The following is a 13,756-nucleotide window of genomic DNA, read 5'->3' on the forward strand; positions in this document are numbered from 1 at the left end:
AAAGGTGACTTAACAAAAAAAGAGGTTTCAACCCACCCCTGTGTATTTCAAGGGTCTGTCAATCAGGAAAAATAGTGATAATTAGAAGGAAACATTTTCTATGACTTCTTTAAATATGTCAAACAATCTGCTAATTTTACAGTGCCTGGTGGAAAGCAGGACCCACATTTATTATGAGAATGTTGCTGCTGTATTTGTCGTTTACTTTTACCCATTGTGACTATGTTCCTTACTACTCCTTTTCAAGCTTTACTCTGAGTTTGAGCTGGCATCCATCCAATCTCTCTTAGTGCAGCAGTAAATAACCTGTGACTCGTGTTACAGAGCTGCATTAGCACTGTAATAATTACACTGTGTGGTATATTTCATCACTAGCACTGACTTCAGGTCTTTGGCAGTTCCCCTCTGTCATATTTCTCTCAGCATTCATTCTCTAACCGCTTACTTTGTGTGTATTGTGTGTGTGTGTGTGTCTTTGTACCGACTGAACTCTGTGGCAGAATCAGCAAGTCAATATAGCTGATCAAACAGCCCCAGACAAGAGGAATACTGAGTGAACTACTCAGAAGGAATGAGAGTGTGTGTGTGTGTGTGTGTGTGTGTGTGTGTGTGTGTGTGTGTGTGTGTGTGTGTGTGTGTGTGTGTTTGTGTGCTGATATCCTTGCACAGACCAAAAACCTTTGTTGTGAGGTCATTTAGGCAGGTCCTCACATTTTATAAGGCAATAGGTGGGTTAGGATTTGGTTTCAGCGCACAAAGGGTTGTAGTTATGGTTCATTGTGATGGTTGAAGATTAGGATAGATTAGATTGTCAGTTAGTGCCCTCATAAATATAGAAAAACCAACGTGTGTGTATGTTTGTGGATATGCATGTGTGCAGGAGAGCAGGTCTGATCATGCTTTGATGTCTGAGCCCTGACAAAGCGAGCAGGATGAATGTGGGTCCTGTCAGACACAGGCACACAGTCACACACTCACACACAAATGTATTTCCATAATCTCTGTGGGGTTTACTTATTGACACTGAGCATTCCCTTAACCTAACACTAACGATCACAAGTGAATATTTAAGCTTAACTTTAATTACTTTAAACAGGAGGAAAAAACATCTGATTACTCAACCAGTCTGAAAGTAAGAAAACAGACATAACTGACAAATCATCAAATCATATTTTAAATGTCCCTGAACTGTGAGGCATTTTGTACAGCGTGTATGGAGCAACCCAATTCCTACATCACTACTGCCTCAAAACTTGTTAGTTTCCATCTCACTACATCTTCTAGTAGCGGGTGGTGTTGCAATATCTTAGTAACACCAGTGAAGTTCTTTAACCGACTACCCTACAAATACACAATGTAATGACTGAGTTGCAACATTACAAACTGGCGATGTTGCCAACTTTGCTTTGTGGCTGAAAAACAAGCAGACAGCACAGAAACTTTTCTACAATGTGTAACCTAATTCTAGATGTTATTATTGTATTACCCTAATTAAATATTTCTACAATGTGTAACGCTACTGCAGTGCTGTACTACATACATATTCAGGATGTCTTTTCCTTCTGTGGCTTCTCTTAATAACTTCAGCAATCAAGCTAAGTGGTTATATAAAGGTGGTTATCAATTCATAAATCAGCCCAGGTATTCCTAATCTTGGCTTGCATGTACAGATCTAGTAACTGTAGAACAATTTTACAAAGGAAGATAAAAGTATAACATTAGAAAAATACAGATGTTAAATATGTAATTCAGAATGAAACCAACAAACAAAGCTTCTGCACACAAATCAGCTGTGTGTGTCTGAGAGGAAAAATATAGTACTAAAAGTACTATATGCATGTGTGTGTGTCTGTAAGTGTGTGAGAGTATGTGTGCTCTGTGCACTTTAGTTAGTAAGACTGGAAAAGTGCTCTATAAATAAAGTTTATTGAAACGAGAAAAGAAAGTCAACAGACATGCCTACTCCGTATCAAAGTTAACAGACTGATTTGGATTACAGCCTTTTTGATATATAATTTACAACTGCATGTTCAATTAAGTTGTATATGTATATGTGTGTGTGTGTGTGTGTGTGTGTGTGTGTGTGTGTGTGTGTGTGTGTGTGTGTGTGTGTGTGTGTGTGGTTGTTTGTGAGGCAGTTTTAGCGTTGTTCTTTCAGTTGCAGTGGTCTAAGAACAAGTGAAAGAAGCTGAAAGAATAACAAATACAAATACAAACATCAAACCACTTACCTACATTTTATATAAGACGGCAAGTAAAAGGCTTAAGTGCCCTGTTTTCACTTATAAAACAAGTTTAACCTTCTTTGCAGCCAACAGGAAAATATAGCAAGGAATAAAGTTGCTTATAAGAATTGCTGTCTCGTATTAATTTTTGTCAGAGAAAGTCAAAACTGTAAACTATCTCAAAAAGACCCCTCTTCTAACTGTGCACTTAGGACCACAGGCTTTTCCACCAATGGTAACGCCTTTTTCCACAGAACTGACTGGTCATTAAGCTGGTTTTGTACTTGCTGCTGTCTTATCTCGTGCATAACCTACTGTAGGTGTGCAGCATAAGTTGGCATGGGAATGTAGCCCCTATAAGAATTCATCTAAAAACTCGTGATTAAACTTGAAGTTATCTATTGGAGCCAACTCATCCTCTGGGCTTTACTTTTTTCTGTTAGTAATGTGAAACGTAAGCAGACATAGGAGAGCTTTTATGTATAGAAGGGGTGGGCAACTCCAGGCCTCAAGAGCCGGTGTCCTGCAGGTTTAAATATCACCCTGGGTCAACACACCTGAATCAAATGATTAGTTCATTACCAGGCCTCTGGAGAACTTCAAGAAATGTTGAGGAGGTAATTTAGCCATTTAAATCAGCTGTGATGGATCAAGGATACATCTAAAACCTGCAGGACACCGGCTCTCAAGGCCTGGAGTTGGCCACCCCTGATGTATAGGCTAGCATTTATTTGGCCGACTTGCAATGGATAAACAATGCATCATCATCAAATTGACTATTTACACACATCCCTGAAGTTTTAAATTCAAATTCAAATTTTATTTGTCACGTACACAGTCATACACAGTACGATATGTAGTGAAATGCTTGGACAACTGCTCGTGACCTAAAGAAAACAAAAAAGGAAAAGGCTATGAATAAGATAGGAAATAAATATGAAAAATTAAAAAGGGTAAATTTAACTAGGAAGGAATAGAATATAAATTAAGGTTAAAAATGAAATAACTGTACAACACAAATTAGAATGAAGGGTAAATTTAACTGGGAAGAATAAGATAAAGATAAATATATAAATTAAAGTTGAAAATAAAATAACTGTACAACAAAATACACAATACACAATATAGAACTATATAAGAATGTATGAAGAAATCTAAATATAAATAAATATATACACAATAACAGCAGCTGTACAAGTATTAACCGGAAATGAAGAATATAGTGACCAGTGTTGTGCAAAACCAAAGTCCAGAAAGTCCAGTGTGTGTGTAAGAACTGTATGTGTGGGTCAGTACTGTGTGGTGGTGTGATTGAGAGACCGTATCGCCTGCGGGAAGAAGCTCCTCCTCAGTCTCTCTGTGTTGGTCTTCAGGGAGCGGAATCGCTTTCCTGACCTCAACAGAGAGAACAGTCTGTTGTTGGGATGGCTGAGGTCCTTCACGATCTTTCTGGCCTTGGTCCAGCACCGCCTGCTGTAGATTGAGTGCAGGTCAGGGAGCTCGGAGCGGATGGTGCGCTCACCTGACCGCACAACCCTCTGTAGAGCTCGTCTGTCCTGCATGGTGCTGTTCCCGAACCAGGTTAAGATGTTTCCCGCCAGGATGCTCTCTATGGTGCACGAGTAAAAGTTCCTGAGCACCTTGGAGGGCAGTTGGAAGTCTCTCAAGCGTCTGAGGTGGTAGAGACGCTGTCGGGCCTTTTTCACCACGGTGTTGATGTGACAGGACCATGACAGGTCCTGCGTGATGTGAACTCCGAGGTATTTGAAGCTGTCCACTCTCTCCACTGGGCACTTGTTGATGACAGGGGTCTGGTAGTTCCTCTCCTGCTTAGTGCTGAAGTCCACTATCAGCTCCTTTGTCTTACTGACGTTTAGAAGGAGGTTGTTCCTCTGGCACCAGTTCTCCAGATTCCTAATCTCCTTCAGGTAGGCCGTCTCGTTGTTATCAGAGATCAGGCCCACCACGACGGTGTCGTCAGCAAACTTGATGATGGTGGTGGAGCTGGTAGTGGCCACACAGTCATATGTGTACAAAGAGTACAGCAGGGGGCTCAGAACACACCCCTGGGGGGCTCCAGTGCTGAGAGTGGTGGAGGCTGAGACATGTCCGCCCATCCTTACTGCCTGTGGTCTGCCAGTTAGGAAGTTGGAGATCCACTGACACATAGATGAGCTGAGTCCCAGATGCTCCAGCTTGGTGGTGAGTGTGGAGGGAATTATGGTGTTAAATGCAGAGCTGTAGTCTATGAAGAGCATTTTAACATAATTCCCCCTTCTAGTGTCCAAGTGAGTGAGTGATGTGTGGAGGAGATGAGAGATGGCATCGTCTGTGGAACGATTTGGACGGTAAGCGAACTGTAGTGGGTCCAGTGTGTCTGGTAGTGAAAAAATGATGAAGTCTCTGACCAGGCGTTCAAAGCACTTCATCACTACTGAGGTGAGGGCTACAGGGCGATAGTCATTGAGAGAAGCAGGGTGGGGTTTCTTCGGGACAGGAACAATGATGGACTCTTTGAAGCATGTGGGGATCACCGACTGAGATAAAGAGATGTTGAATATCTCAGTGAACACAGGAGCTAGCTGGTATGCGCAGTCTCTTAGGATACGACCTGGGATGCCGTCTGGTCCTGCTGCTTTCCTGGTGTTCACTCTCTTGAAGGCTCTCCTTACTTCATGCTTTTTTACTTTATGCTCCCTGTAGTGAGACAAGTCCTCCAAGGTTGGTGTGCACTCAGGTTAAAGTCCCCACCAGGACATACTAATATGAAAAGCACAAATACACAATCACACCGTGGAGTCTGACCAGGAATTGTGTGGATCTCCAGGGTGGAGCTGTCAGTAACTATATAGAGCAGAGATGGGTCAAGAAAGCCTCAATTTCTTCTCTCTCTCTCTCCACTTGTTCTCTTCCATCAAAAGTAACCACACTCTCGCCTGTACACACATAATATTAGAGTAATGATGATGGTTTAATGGATGATTAAATTAGCCTTTGTCTTTGTTTCCTTCATCATTTCATTGCTTTGTTTTCCCGCTGGTCAGTATTTTTTTCTAAGTTAAGATAGTATTCCCCCTCCTCCTCCTATTTCCTCCCTCATTTTGATCCCATTTCTTCCTCTCTGCTTCAACCATGTGTGGAGCAGCTGGTGGGTTATTATGCATGTCTGTGTGTTACTGTAGATTAAAGTAGTTTGAAGGACAGTAGGACTACAGAGTTATATTGGAACACTTCCCAACATTTAACGTGCTTCAACGTGAAAATCCCCCTCAGTTTTTTATAAAAAATGAAACTCTCCTTGCACTATAATAACTAGATTCAATCTTAGGTTATGCTAAACTATAATTATTTAAACTGCTTGGCTCTTAGCTCAGTCAGACTATGCATGTCAACCAGACCTTTCGATTCACTTTTGGTGCATGTGGAGTTTCGTTTGGTTTCTTTTGGTGTTTCCGTTTTGCATCCAGACCACAAAAAGGTCACAGATGGATTGCGAACAGATTGTGGTTGGCATGTCTGACAAAAAAGTATCATGACACGTGGTTGGTGGATAAAAATGACAATTTTGGTCACAACATTTAAAATAGCAAGCAAAAGATCGTGTGGTGTTGAGTTCCTATGTGCAGTCATATAAATATGATCAACTCATATAAAAGTAAAAAAATCTGCCAGAAAACACTCAACCTTTACCTGATTATAATGAGTAAGGGAAACAATGTCAGGTACAAAGTGTGGTCATTTTGTTTGTGTTCATTATACCTCTACATCTATCACAGATATCCTAAAAAGTGCCATAAATTAATGGCACTAATGCATTTTTGTGTCACCTGACTGTGAGGAAGAATTAAGAATTAAAAGAGATAAAGGACACATTTTGGGGAAATATATATTAAAAGTGAAATCTATATACAGCAGTGCAGATGTGAAAGATAATAAATAGATAAATAAATAAGTAGATAGACCAGCTTGTGAGTTGTACATGGACAGTAGTGGAAATGACCAACGGTAGCAGGTATGACAGTAATGCAAATGGTTGCAGTAAAGTGCCAAAGACGGTCAACAGCATTTAAGACGTGAATGTAACTTGTGAGAGTGTGTTACAGTACAGGGGTATGAGCTTAAATTATTGAAAAACAAAGCCTACACTTAAAAAAAAAAAACAACAACCCAAGAACATGCACAGTTGTGTAAAACAATGTTTTCAGAGGATTCTTGACTTATACTTGATTAAAAAAACTATGTACGCCCCCATGATTATAGAACCACCTTTAGCAGCAACAAATTAAGTCATTATTTTCAGTATGACTTTATCAGTCTACTTTATCTGCTGTGGAGGAATTTTGGCCCGCGTGTCTTTGCTATGTTGCTTTATTTTATTGAGGTTTGCAGGCATTCGCCTATGCACAGCTCTCTTAAGATCCTGCCATAAGATTCAGCCATTCTGTGTAGATTTGCTACTTTGTTCTGTTGTATCACCCAATTGCAAACTCAGTAAATATGGTCACATTAATTTGTTTAAAGTTACTGTATAAAATGTGATTTAAGAAATTGTAGCTAGGCTTTTAAGCAGTATTACATTCTTTCCATGCAAAAGCTCTGTGTATATGCGGCTTCTGATTAGTAATTGGACACTTAATTAATTTGTTGTCAATGAAAACAGAGTATATTGACTGCTACAGATGACTTCTTAGGAGATAAGCCTTTTTTTAATGTCTTCATTTATTAATGTATATTTTAATTTTCAAATAATGAACATGCACCTGTATGAAGATTCAAATAGCGTTAATAGAGTTTTTGAATCTTTCCAACTTTACTGAAATTGCAATTCTGTGATCCATACTAGAATAATTATATATATGGTTCAACCCACATTTACTGATTCCTTTTCATTTCAATGCCTATTTTGCAGCTAATTCATTACGCATCAAACTTAAGGCTGGACAGAATTTGTTTCTAGAGCATCGTACTGAAAAAAAAAAGCCATACAATCGATAGCTGCACTCATCTCCACTTATAGGTTGCAATGAAAACACTGCTAACATGAAAAATGATAGACATACACTTAAAACACTGAAATTTGTCTTTAGTTATGTAAAGCAGTACAGGCTTGCCTTGGGATTCCTGAGCACTGATTTCTGGGAGGTTATTTTGTTTTGCTTTTTGCACACTCAGGGTCAGATGGAGAAGGTCGTGGGGTAGTTATAGCCCTCAGGTTGTATATTCCCAGTGTGTGAGGACTCCCTTTCAATCTGGTTGCCAAGCTGTGTTGGTATTAAATGTGTATATTGACTGTATCTTATGATCTGGCAGCTAGGATAACACAAACTATGTATTGCAATTTTTCACAACAGGAGGGTGCGGGACTTAAAAACATAAAAATATTGGGGAAATCTGGGTGGTGTGCTTTGATGTGACTTGTGCATAGTTTTGACATTTCTCCTCTTAATTGCTCAATTTAAGCAAAAATACCTGCAGTACACATTTCCAGGGTTTTTACTGGCTCGGATTGGGCCTTTTTGTAGGGTTGGGGGATGCACATAAGCGCAACTGGTCTGCATATAACTAAGTTTAATTAGTCTTATCAAAAGTCTGTACATTTTTTTTTATTTCTGGCCATTTGATAAGCAAAATTGTACTTTCAAATCATAATGAAAAATCCTACTGTTTCTTTGGTAGATTCTATAATTTTTATATACAGGAAAAACACAGATTTCTACAAAAGGTATTTGCCTATTTTCACATCTTACACTTCAACAATACATGCAGCTACTTCGGCTGTACATCTGTAAAACATAAACACAGCTGGCATGTATTAATTTGCTGTAGTGTGATTGCTTATTCTATTATTTTGGTGCACCATTGTTTTATTGTTTGTTACATCCTGTTCTCTGCTCAGCCTATTCTTGGGTGTAATCAAACGTTTCATCCAACTAAAAGCTGCCCTTAGCTGGATTGCTGCAATGTATACACAGTCAGTTTAAAGTTTGTCAGCTGTAGAGTAAAGTCAGGTACTTTCCAGGCTGTCTGTCAGTCAAGATCAAGGCGACGATAGATTCGGAGAGAAGAGGAAGTGCAAAGAGAAGTTGTTTGAAAAGGTGAAAGTTCCACTGTGCTAAAAATAGCTTGCTTTTCGATGCATTTATGCCTGCTTGCAGCGCATTTGTGGCCTTTTTCTTCACTATAAACTATCATATAAATATCAGCACATCTTTAAAGCTGCATTAAGCAATATCCACCTATTGCTTTTCAATCAGGTCGTAGGATTGGTTCAGTGAAGCTTAACCAGTGCACCTGCTCTTGCAAAAGGAAGTGTATAACCAGCTGACTCAAGCCGGCTTTACACTTTCTGTGTAGCGCTAAATGACGGAGAGGCGAAGTAGCTGAAGAACGGCGAGCACTTATAGCAACCCAAAGACATCCAGATACTTTTCTCAAGAGTCTGTGGACCAAACCAGGGCTGAAATGAATTTGCATTCAACATGTGGCCAAAAAGATGACTGCAAACCCAGATTCCTCTGTTTCTGCTGAATGTGTAAGTAGTCAGTTGTTTGCTTAAAAGTTAGGAGCTGGTTTAGTGTTTTCTTTATTGTTTAATGCAGCTTTAATTTCATATTTGGGTTAAAATGATAAATGTTAAAGGCCACGTGCTCACATCAAGGGCACGTCATGGTTCACAGGATAGACAATGGTGTGCTAACTTTTTTTTAATTTAATTTAATTTTTTATCATTTTCAGCTTGTTTAATTCATACCACGTGTTTTGTTCACATCTTTTTAATTCATTTTAGCTAATGTATTATTATCAGTAGATATCCACAATTTTTAATATGCTTTTTATAGTAATACACAAATGTATTATTTCAAATAGCAAGTTTCACACTAAAGTCAACCACTTGGACCAAAGTGGTTGACTTTAGTGGATTGGCTTGATTTATGTAGTGTGAGTTTGATGTGTTTGTTGTAATTAATTAAGTCTATTAAACACTATATTTATGAATAGTTCTCCCTTTAGCATTTGATTTAATTTTAATAAGTGCTGACGAAGTATTATGAGTAATCTTTAAAGCATTTTTTTTTACTTTTATAACTCTAGTTTTGATTCTAACTCTGTAAACAAATATAAAGTGCTACCCTGTCACTATATGGAGTCTGGAGACCCTGCTTGATCCCACATTAAGTCTAAGAACCTGGTGGTCTATAAATGTAGATAACTCTTTACTGTTATTTTACAAAAGGGCAACAGCATACATTTAAAGCAAAATAGTACATTTTAGCTATTATGTATGCTGTAAGGCCATCAGAAATGTAACTTTGGATTACAGCCTTGTTTCTGTTTGACTGCAAGTGTTAAAAGTGTGTGCTGGAGTATTTTAATGTGTCCCAAGGCCCTTTTAGTCACCTTTTTGCGTTATCTGACTTTTACAGGCCGCCTCAGCCGCTCATTACAGCTTTTGCATGCCTGTTAGCGTAAGCTAGAGTTAGCGTAGCATTTGAGTTTGATATTCACCTCTGGCTCTGCACTTTTTAACCAACGATCTATAAAATCTTTTAGCAGCACACAAACACACACATATTAAAAAAAAAACCCTGCTGTGTCCCCTGGTTTAGCATTATTAAAGCTGGTCAGCTAATGGATTAGCCCCTGAACTAGAGGCAGAAGATTGTTTGAGTTCATAATTCACGAGTATTGCCATATTGATATTTTGCAGTGTAAATTCATTTTAAATTTGTGCTTAATATTAGGCATGCATCTGTAAATATATATACATTTAAACTTGTAGGAGCAGTTAGGATCATTTAGCACTGTTATTCACATCAGTACAGCCCCCCCCCCCCCCATCGTCACCTCAAAGGTGTGTGTGTGTTTGTGTGTGTTTTAATGGTACCTGGGGGTGTTTATTACAGTGATCCTGTGCAGATGCCCTCTGTAGACTAATATGTGTGTGCAGTTTTGAAGTAGCTCTTTGACTGTGTGTTTTTAGGCATTTGTTTTATGTGTGGGTATAGAGCTTGCACGTGTGTGTGTGTGTATGATTATTATGTCTGTGGAACCCTTTGATGGGTGTAGACGAGGGCGTTCAACAGTTTTCTCATACCTAGACTGTGCACTGTGTGTTTCCCAGGAGATGGCAACCTCTGACCCCTGTGCAAACGCCCCCCCAACTCCGCCTGAGGAGCCGGCGCCTTCACCCTCCCCTCGCAAGAAGCGCGGGCGTCGGAAACAAGAGCCAGCGGAGAGGAATAAGGGTACAGCTTTAATGCTCTTTGCCCATATATGATTATTACCTTAGATTGAACAGCATTTGGAAAAGTTCTGCTAATTTTCTTTCAGTATAAAAACTTTAAACAGTTTATTTACAACAACAAATGTTATCTTTTGTGTAATTCATTTATCTAAAACTTTACCTTTCAAAGAACTTCCATGTTGCAGCTTTTAAGGGAATGGTAATTGTACATAAGTACACTGGGGCAAAGTGATGAAAACCACGTCTTTACATCCTCATTAAATCTCTCGTTAAACCTGTACAAATGAGCCATTTCCTGTAACTTTTTTTCCCCTGCAGACGAGCCAGATGACAGAAACTGCGACTCCCCCAGAGAGGTGAGAAAACAAGTGTCTGCAGCAATTTTGCATGTTTTCTACATGGTTAAATCAATCACTCTCATGGTATACGCAATATATAACAAGCTTTTTGTGTACATGCAGGGAGAGACTGGAAGGCTGCGGAGAAGGCCAGTCCCCAGAGTAACTTTTCAGGCTGGAGATCCATACTATATCAGCAGGAGACAGAGAGAAGAATGGCTCAGCCGCTGGAAGATGGAGGTGAGCAACGGAAAAGCTCGTATTTACACTGATATACGTTTATTTAGGGGCCCAGTTAGAGCAAATATGCTCCTTAAATATTTTTGATGGAACTTCTTGTCCTATATATTGTAAAAGTTTTACAGGTGGACCAAGAAGATTTATAAACTTTTGAACTGGTTTTATAGATGTGGGATGCCCTTTTAAAGCAACCAAACTACAGTGGAAATTAGCTGTGGTTCGCTTTGTGCGATGCTGAGTAATCCAGAGAAAGAGGGAAATCCCCTTTAGATATTAAATCAACCTTGACAGAACTGCGTGCTGAGTAATATTGCTCTGAGTGTTGTCACGATTTACAGTCTCACTTTATATGTTGGGGATATGAACTCCATGTGTTCTGTGTCTGTTTAACTTTTACAACCCCAATTCCCAAAAAGTTGGGATGCTGGGTAAAATGTAAATATTATGATTTTCAAATCTCATAAACCTATATTGTATTTACAGTAGAACATAGAAAACATATCAAAGTCATTTTGAATTTGATTGCAGTAACACGTCTCAAAAAAATTAAGCCAAGGCCCGTGTAGCATCCCCTCTTCTTTTAACAGCAGTCCATAAACATCTGGGACTGAAGAGACCAGCTGCTAGACTATTTGAAAGGAATGTTGTCTCATACTTGTCTCATATAGGATTCTAGCTGCTCAACAGTCCTCTGGCTTCTTTATTGTATTTTTTCATTTCATGATATGCCAGATGTCTCCAGCTGGTTAAAGGTCTGGACTACAGGCAGACAGTTCAGCACTCTTTGAGAAACTAAGCCATGCTGTTGTAGCTGCAATATGTGGTATAGCATTGTCTTGCTGAAGCATCCAAAGCCTTTCTGAAAAAAGTCTTTGGATGGGAGCATTTGTTGCTCTAAAACCTGTATATGTTTTTCTGCACTGATGCTGCCTTTCTGGATGTTCTTCTCCCATCGTATCGTATCGTACCGTACCGTACCGTATCGCATCGTACCGTATCGTATTGTATCGTATCGCATCGTATCGTATCATCAGAAATGCAGAATTTTGAACTGATTGCTAAAAATAAGCTGGATGCTTCCTCTCCTTTTTAGTCTGGCGGTTCCAGTGTCCATAATTACCAATAAGAATTTCAAATTTGACCACAGAACAGTTTCCCACTTCATCTCAGTATATTCTAGATGAACTTTGGCTCAGAGAAGATGCCATTGTTTCTGAATCATGTTCACACATAGCATCTTCTTCATGTGATAGAGATGTAATATGAATTTCTGGATGGCACGGTTCCTGAGCTCATGCAGTGATTTCCATGATACAATCAAACCCGTTTTAATGCAATGTGGCCTCAGGGCTCAGCTTTGTACCTCGTGCACATAGATCGCTCCAAGTTGCTGAATCTTTTGATGATCTTTTGATGATTTGATGATAAGATGCTCTTTTTTATATACAATCATATTACTGATAATTAGCCTATTTAATTCAACATGTTCCTGTAGCTGTTTCTTTTTAGTACCTCTGACTTTTCATCCTTTTTTTTTTTGCTCTGTTTCAGCTTTTGAGATATGTTGCAGCCATCTAATTCAAAATGAGCTAAATTCTTTTCAAAAGATAGTAGAGTGTTATAAAGTGTTTAATATTTGGTATGTTTTCTATGTTCTACTATGAATAAAATATGGGTTTATGAGAATTGCAGATCGTATGAATTCTGCCTTTATTTACATTTTGCACAGCGTTCCAATTGATTTTGGAATTGGGGCTTTATTTTACTCAAATAAAAATGAGAGAAAAGTCCAAAGATTTCCTGTGACTGTTTTTTTTTTTCATTACGGCAAGGATTCCTTTAGCTGACTTCACCCACATGGCACACTCTGACATCCTTTACCTTCTCTTACACATCTTTTGCTGTTACTGATGCTGCCTACACCTGGCATCCACCTGTAGGCTCTTTCACTGCCATATGTTTCATTGAGGGGGACGTTATTAATGCTTCCTTGAGGGGAGCATCAAGGTCAGAGGTTAGATTCAAATCATAAATGTACATGTGTTATGCACCAGACGGTGAAGAATAAGAATCGGTTGGGACTTCTGGTAAAAACTGCTAGCAAAATTTCAGGGCGCTGGCAAGATGGACTTTTGGCCATTTACAATAGAAATGTGCTTAGAAAGGCTCATTCTATTATTAATTTTGTGAACCATCCACTTCACAGTGAGTTTGAGTTGTTGCCTTCCGGCCGCCATTTTAGAGTACCTCCGAGGAGGACTAAAAGACTCCAGGTCTCTTTTATCCCTACTGCGTCTTGTCTCCTTAATGGCAAATAATTGTCCTTGAATTTTCCATCATTATTATTGTTATTATTGTTTTATAGTATTGTTCTGTTTGTTCTTATCCTCCTGCTGCTAAACTAATTTCCCCTTGTGGGACAATAAAGAAATTGAATTGAATTGAATTATTTGGGTAACCTGAGATATAAAACAAGAATTCAGGGTATCTGCAGGTCTGAAAGGTCTTAAAAATGTCAATCTTCAAACACTACAAGTTTCTAGAAAGTCTTAAATTTTCTGCAGCTCCCTGTTTTTTGGTTTTTTGATTTCAGCCAAACCTTTCTTTGGACCTGAGGGCAAAAACTGCACCTAATAGTCATAGACAGCCAGATGTTAGTGGTCTAGTCCGACATTCACTCACAAAGCCAGAAATATTGATTATATTAG

At 39.0% G+C, this 13,756-nt stretch overlaps 1 protein-coding gene across 9 annotated transcripts in view; it reads left to right on the top strand.

Annotated features, from left to right (window-relative positions):
• The window catches only part of LOC113006752 (DNA (cytosine-5)-methyltransferase 3A-like), a 94,079-nt gene that overhangs the window by 34,604 nt on the left and 45,719 nt on the right, over positions 1 to 13,756 (top strand). For 7 of the 9 annotated variants that reach the window (XM_026142909.1, XM_026142910.1, XM_026142905.1 and 4 more), the window contains 3 exons: positions 10,348 to 10,471; positions 10,789 to 10,826; positions 10,932 to 11,048. The exons of 1 other annotated variant lie outside the window; for it this stretch is intronic. In XM_026142909.1, the coding sequence (XP_025998694.1) occupies positions 10,348 to 10,471; positions 10,789 to 10,826; positions 10,932 to 11,048 (279 nt within the window). Of the gene's footprint in view, positions 1 to 7,835; positions 8,758 to 10,347; positions 10,472 to 10,788; positions 10,827 to 10,931; positions 11,049 to 13,756 lie in introns of those variants that run through there. One more of the 9 variants, XM_026142911.1, reaches the window with a different exon arrangement.

The sequence above is a fragment of the Astatotilapia calliptera genome, chromosome 15 (genome assembly GCF_900246225.1).
Source record: "Astatotilapia calliptera chromosome 15, fAstCal1.2, whole genome shotgun sequence".
Lineage (NCBI taxonomy): Eukaryota > Metazoa > Chordata > Actinopteri > Cichliformes > Cichlidae > Astatotilapia > Astatotilapia calliptera.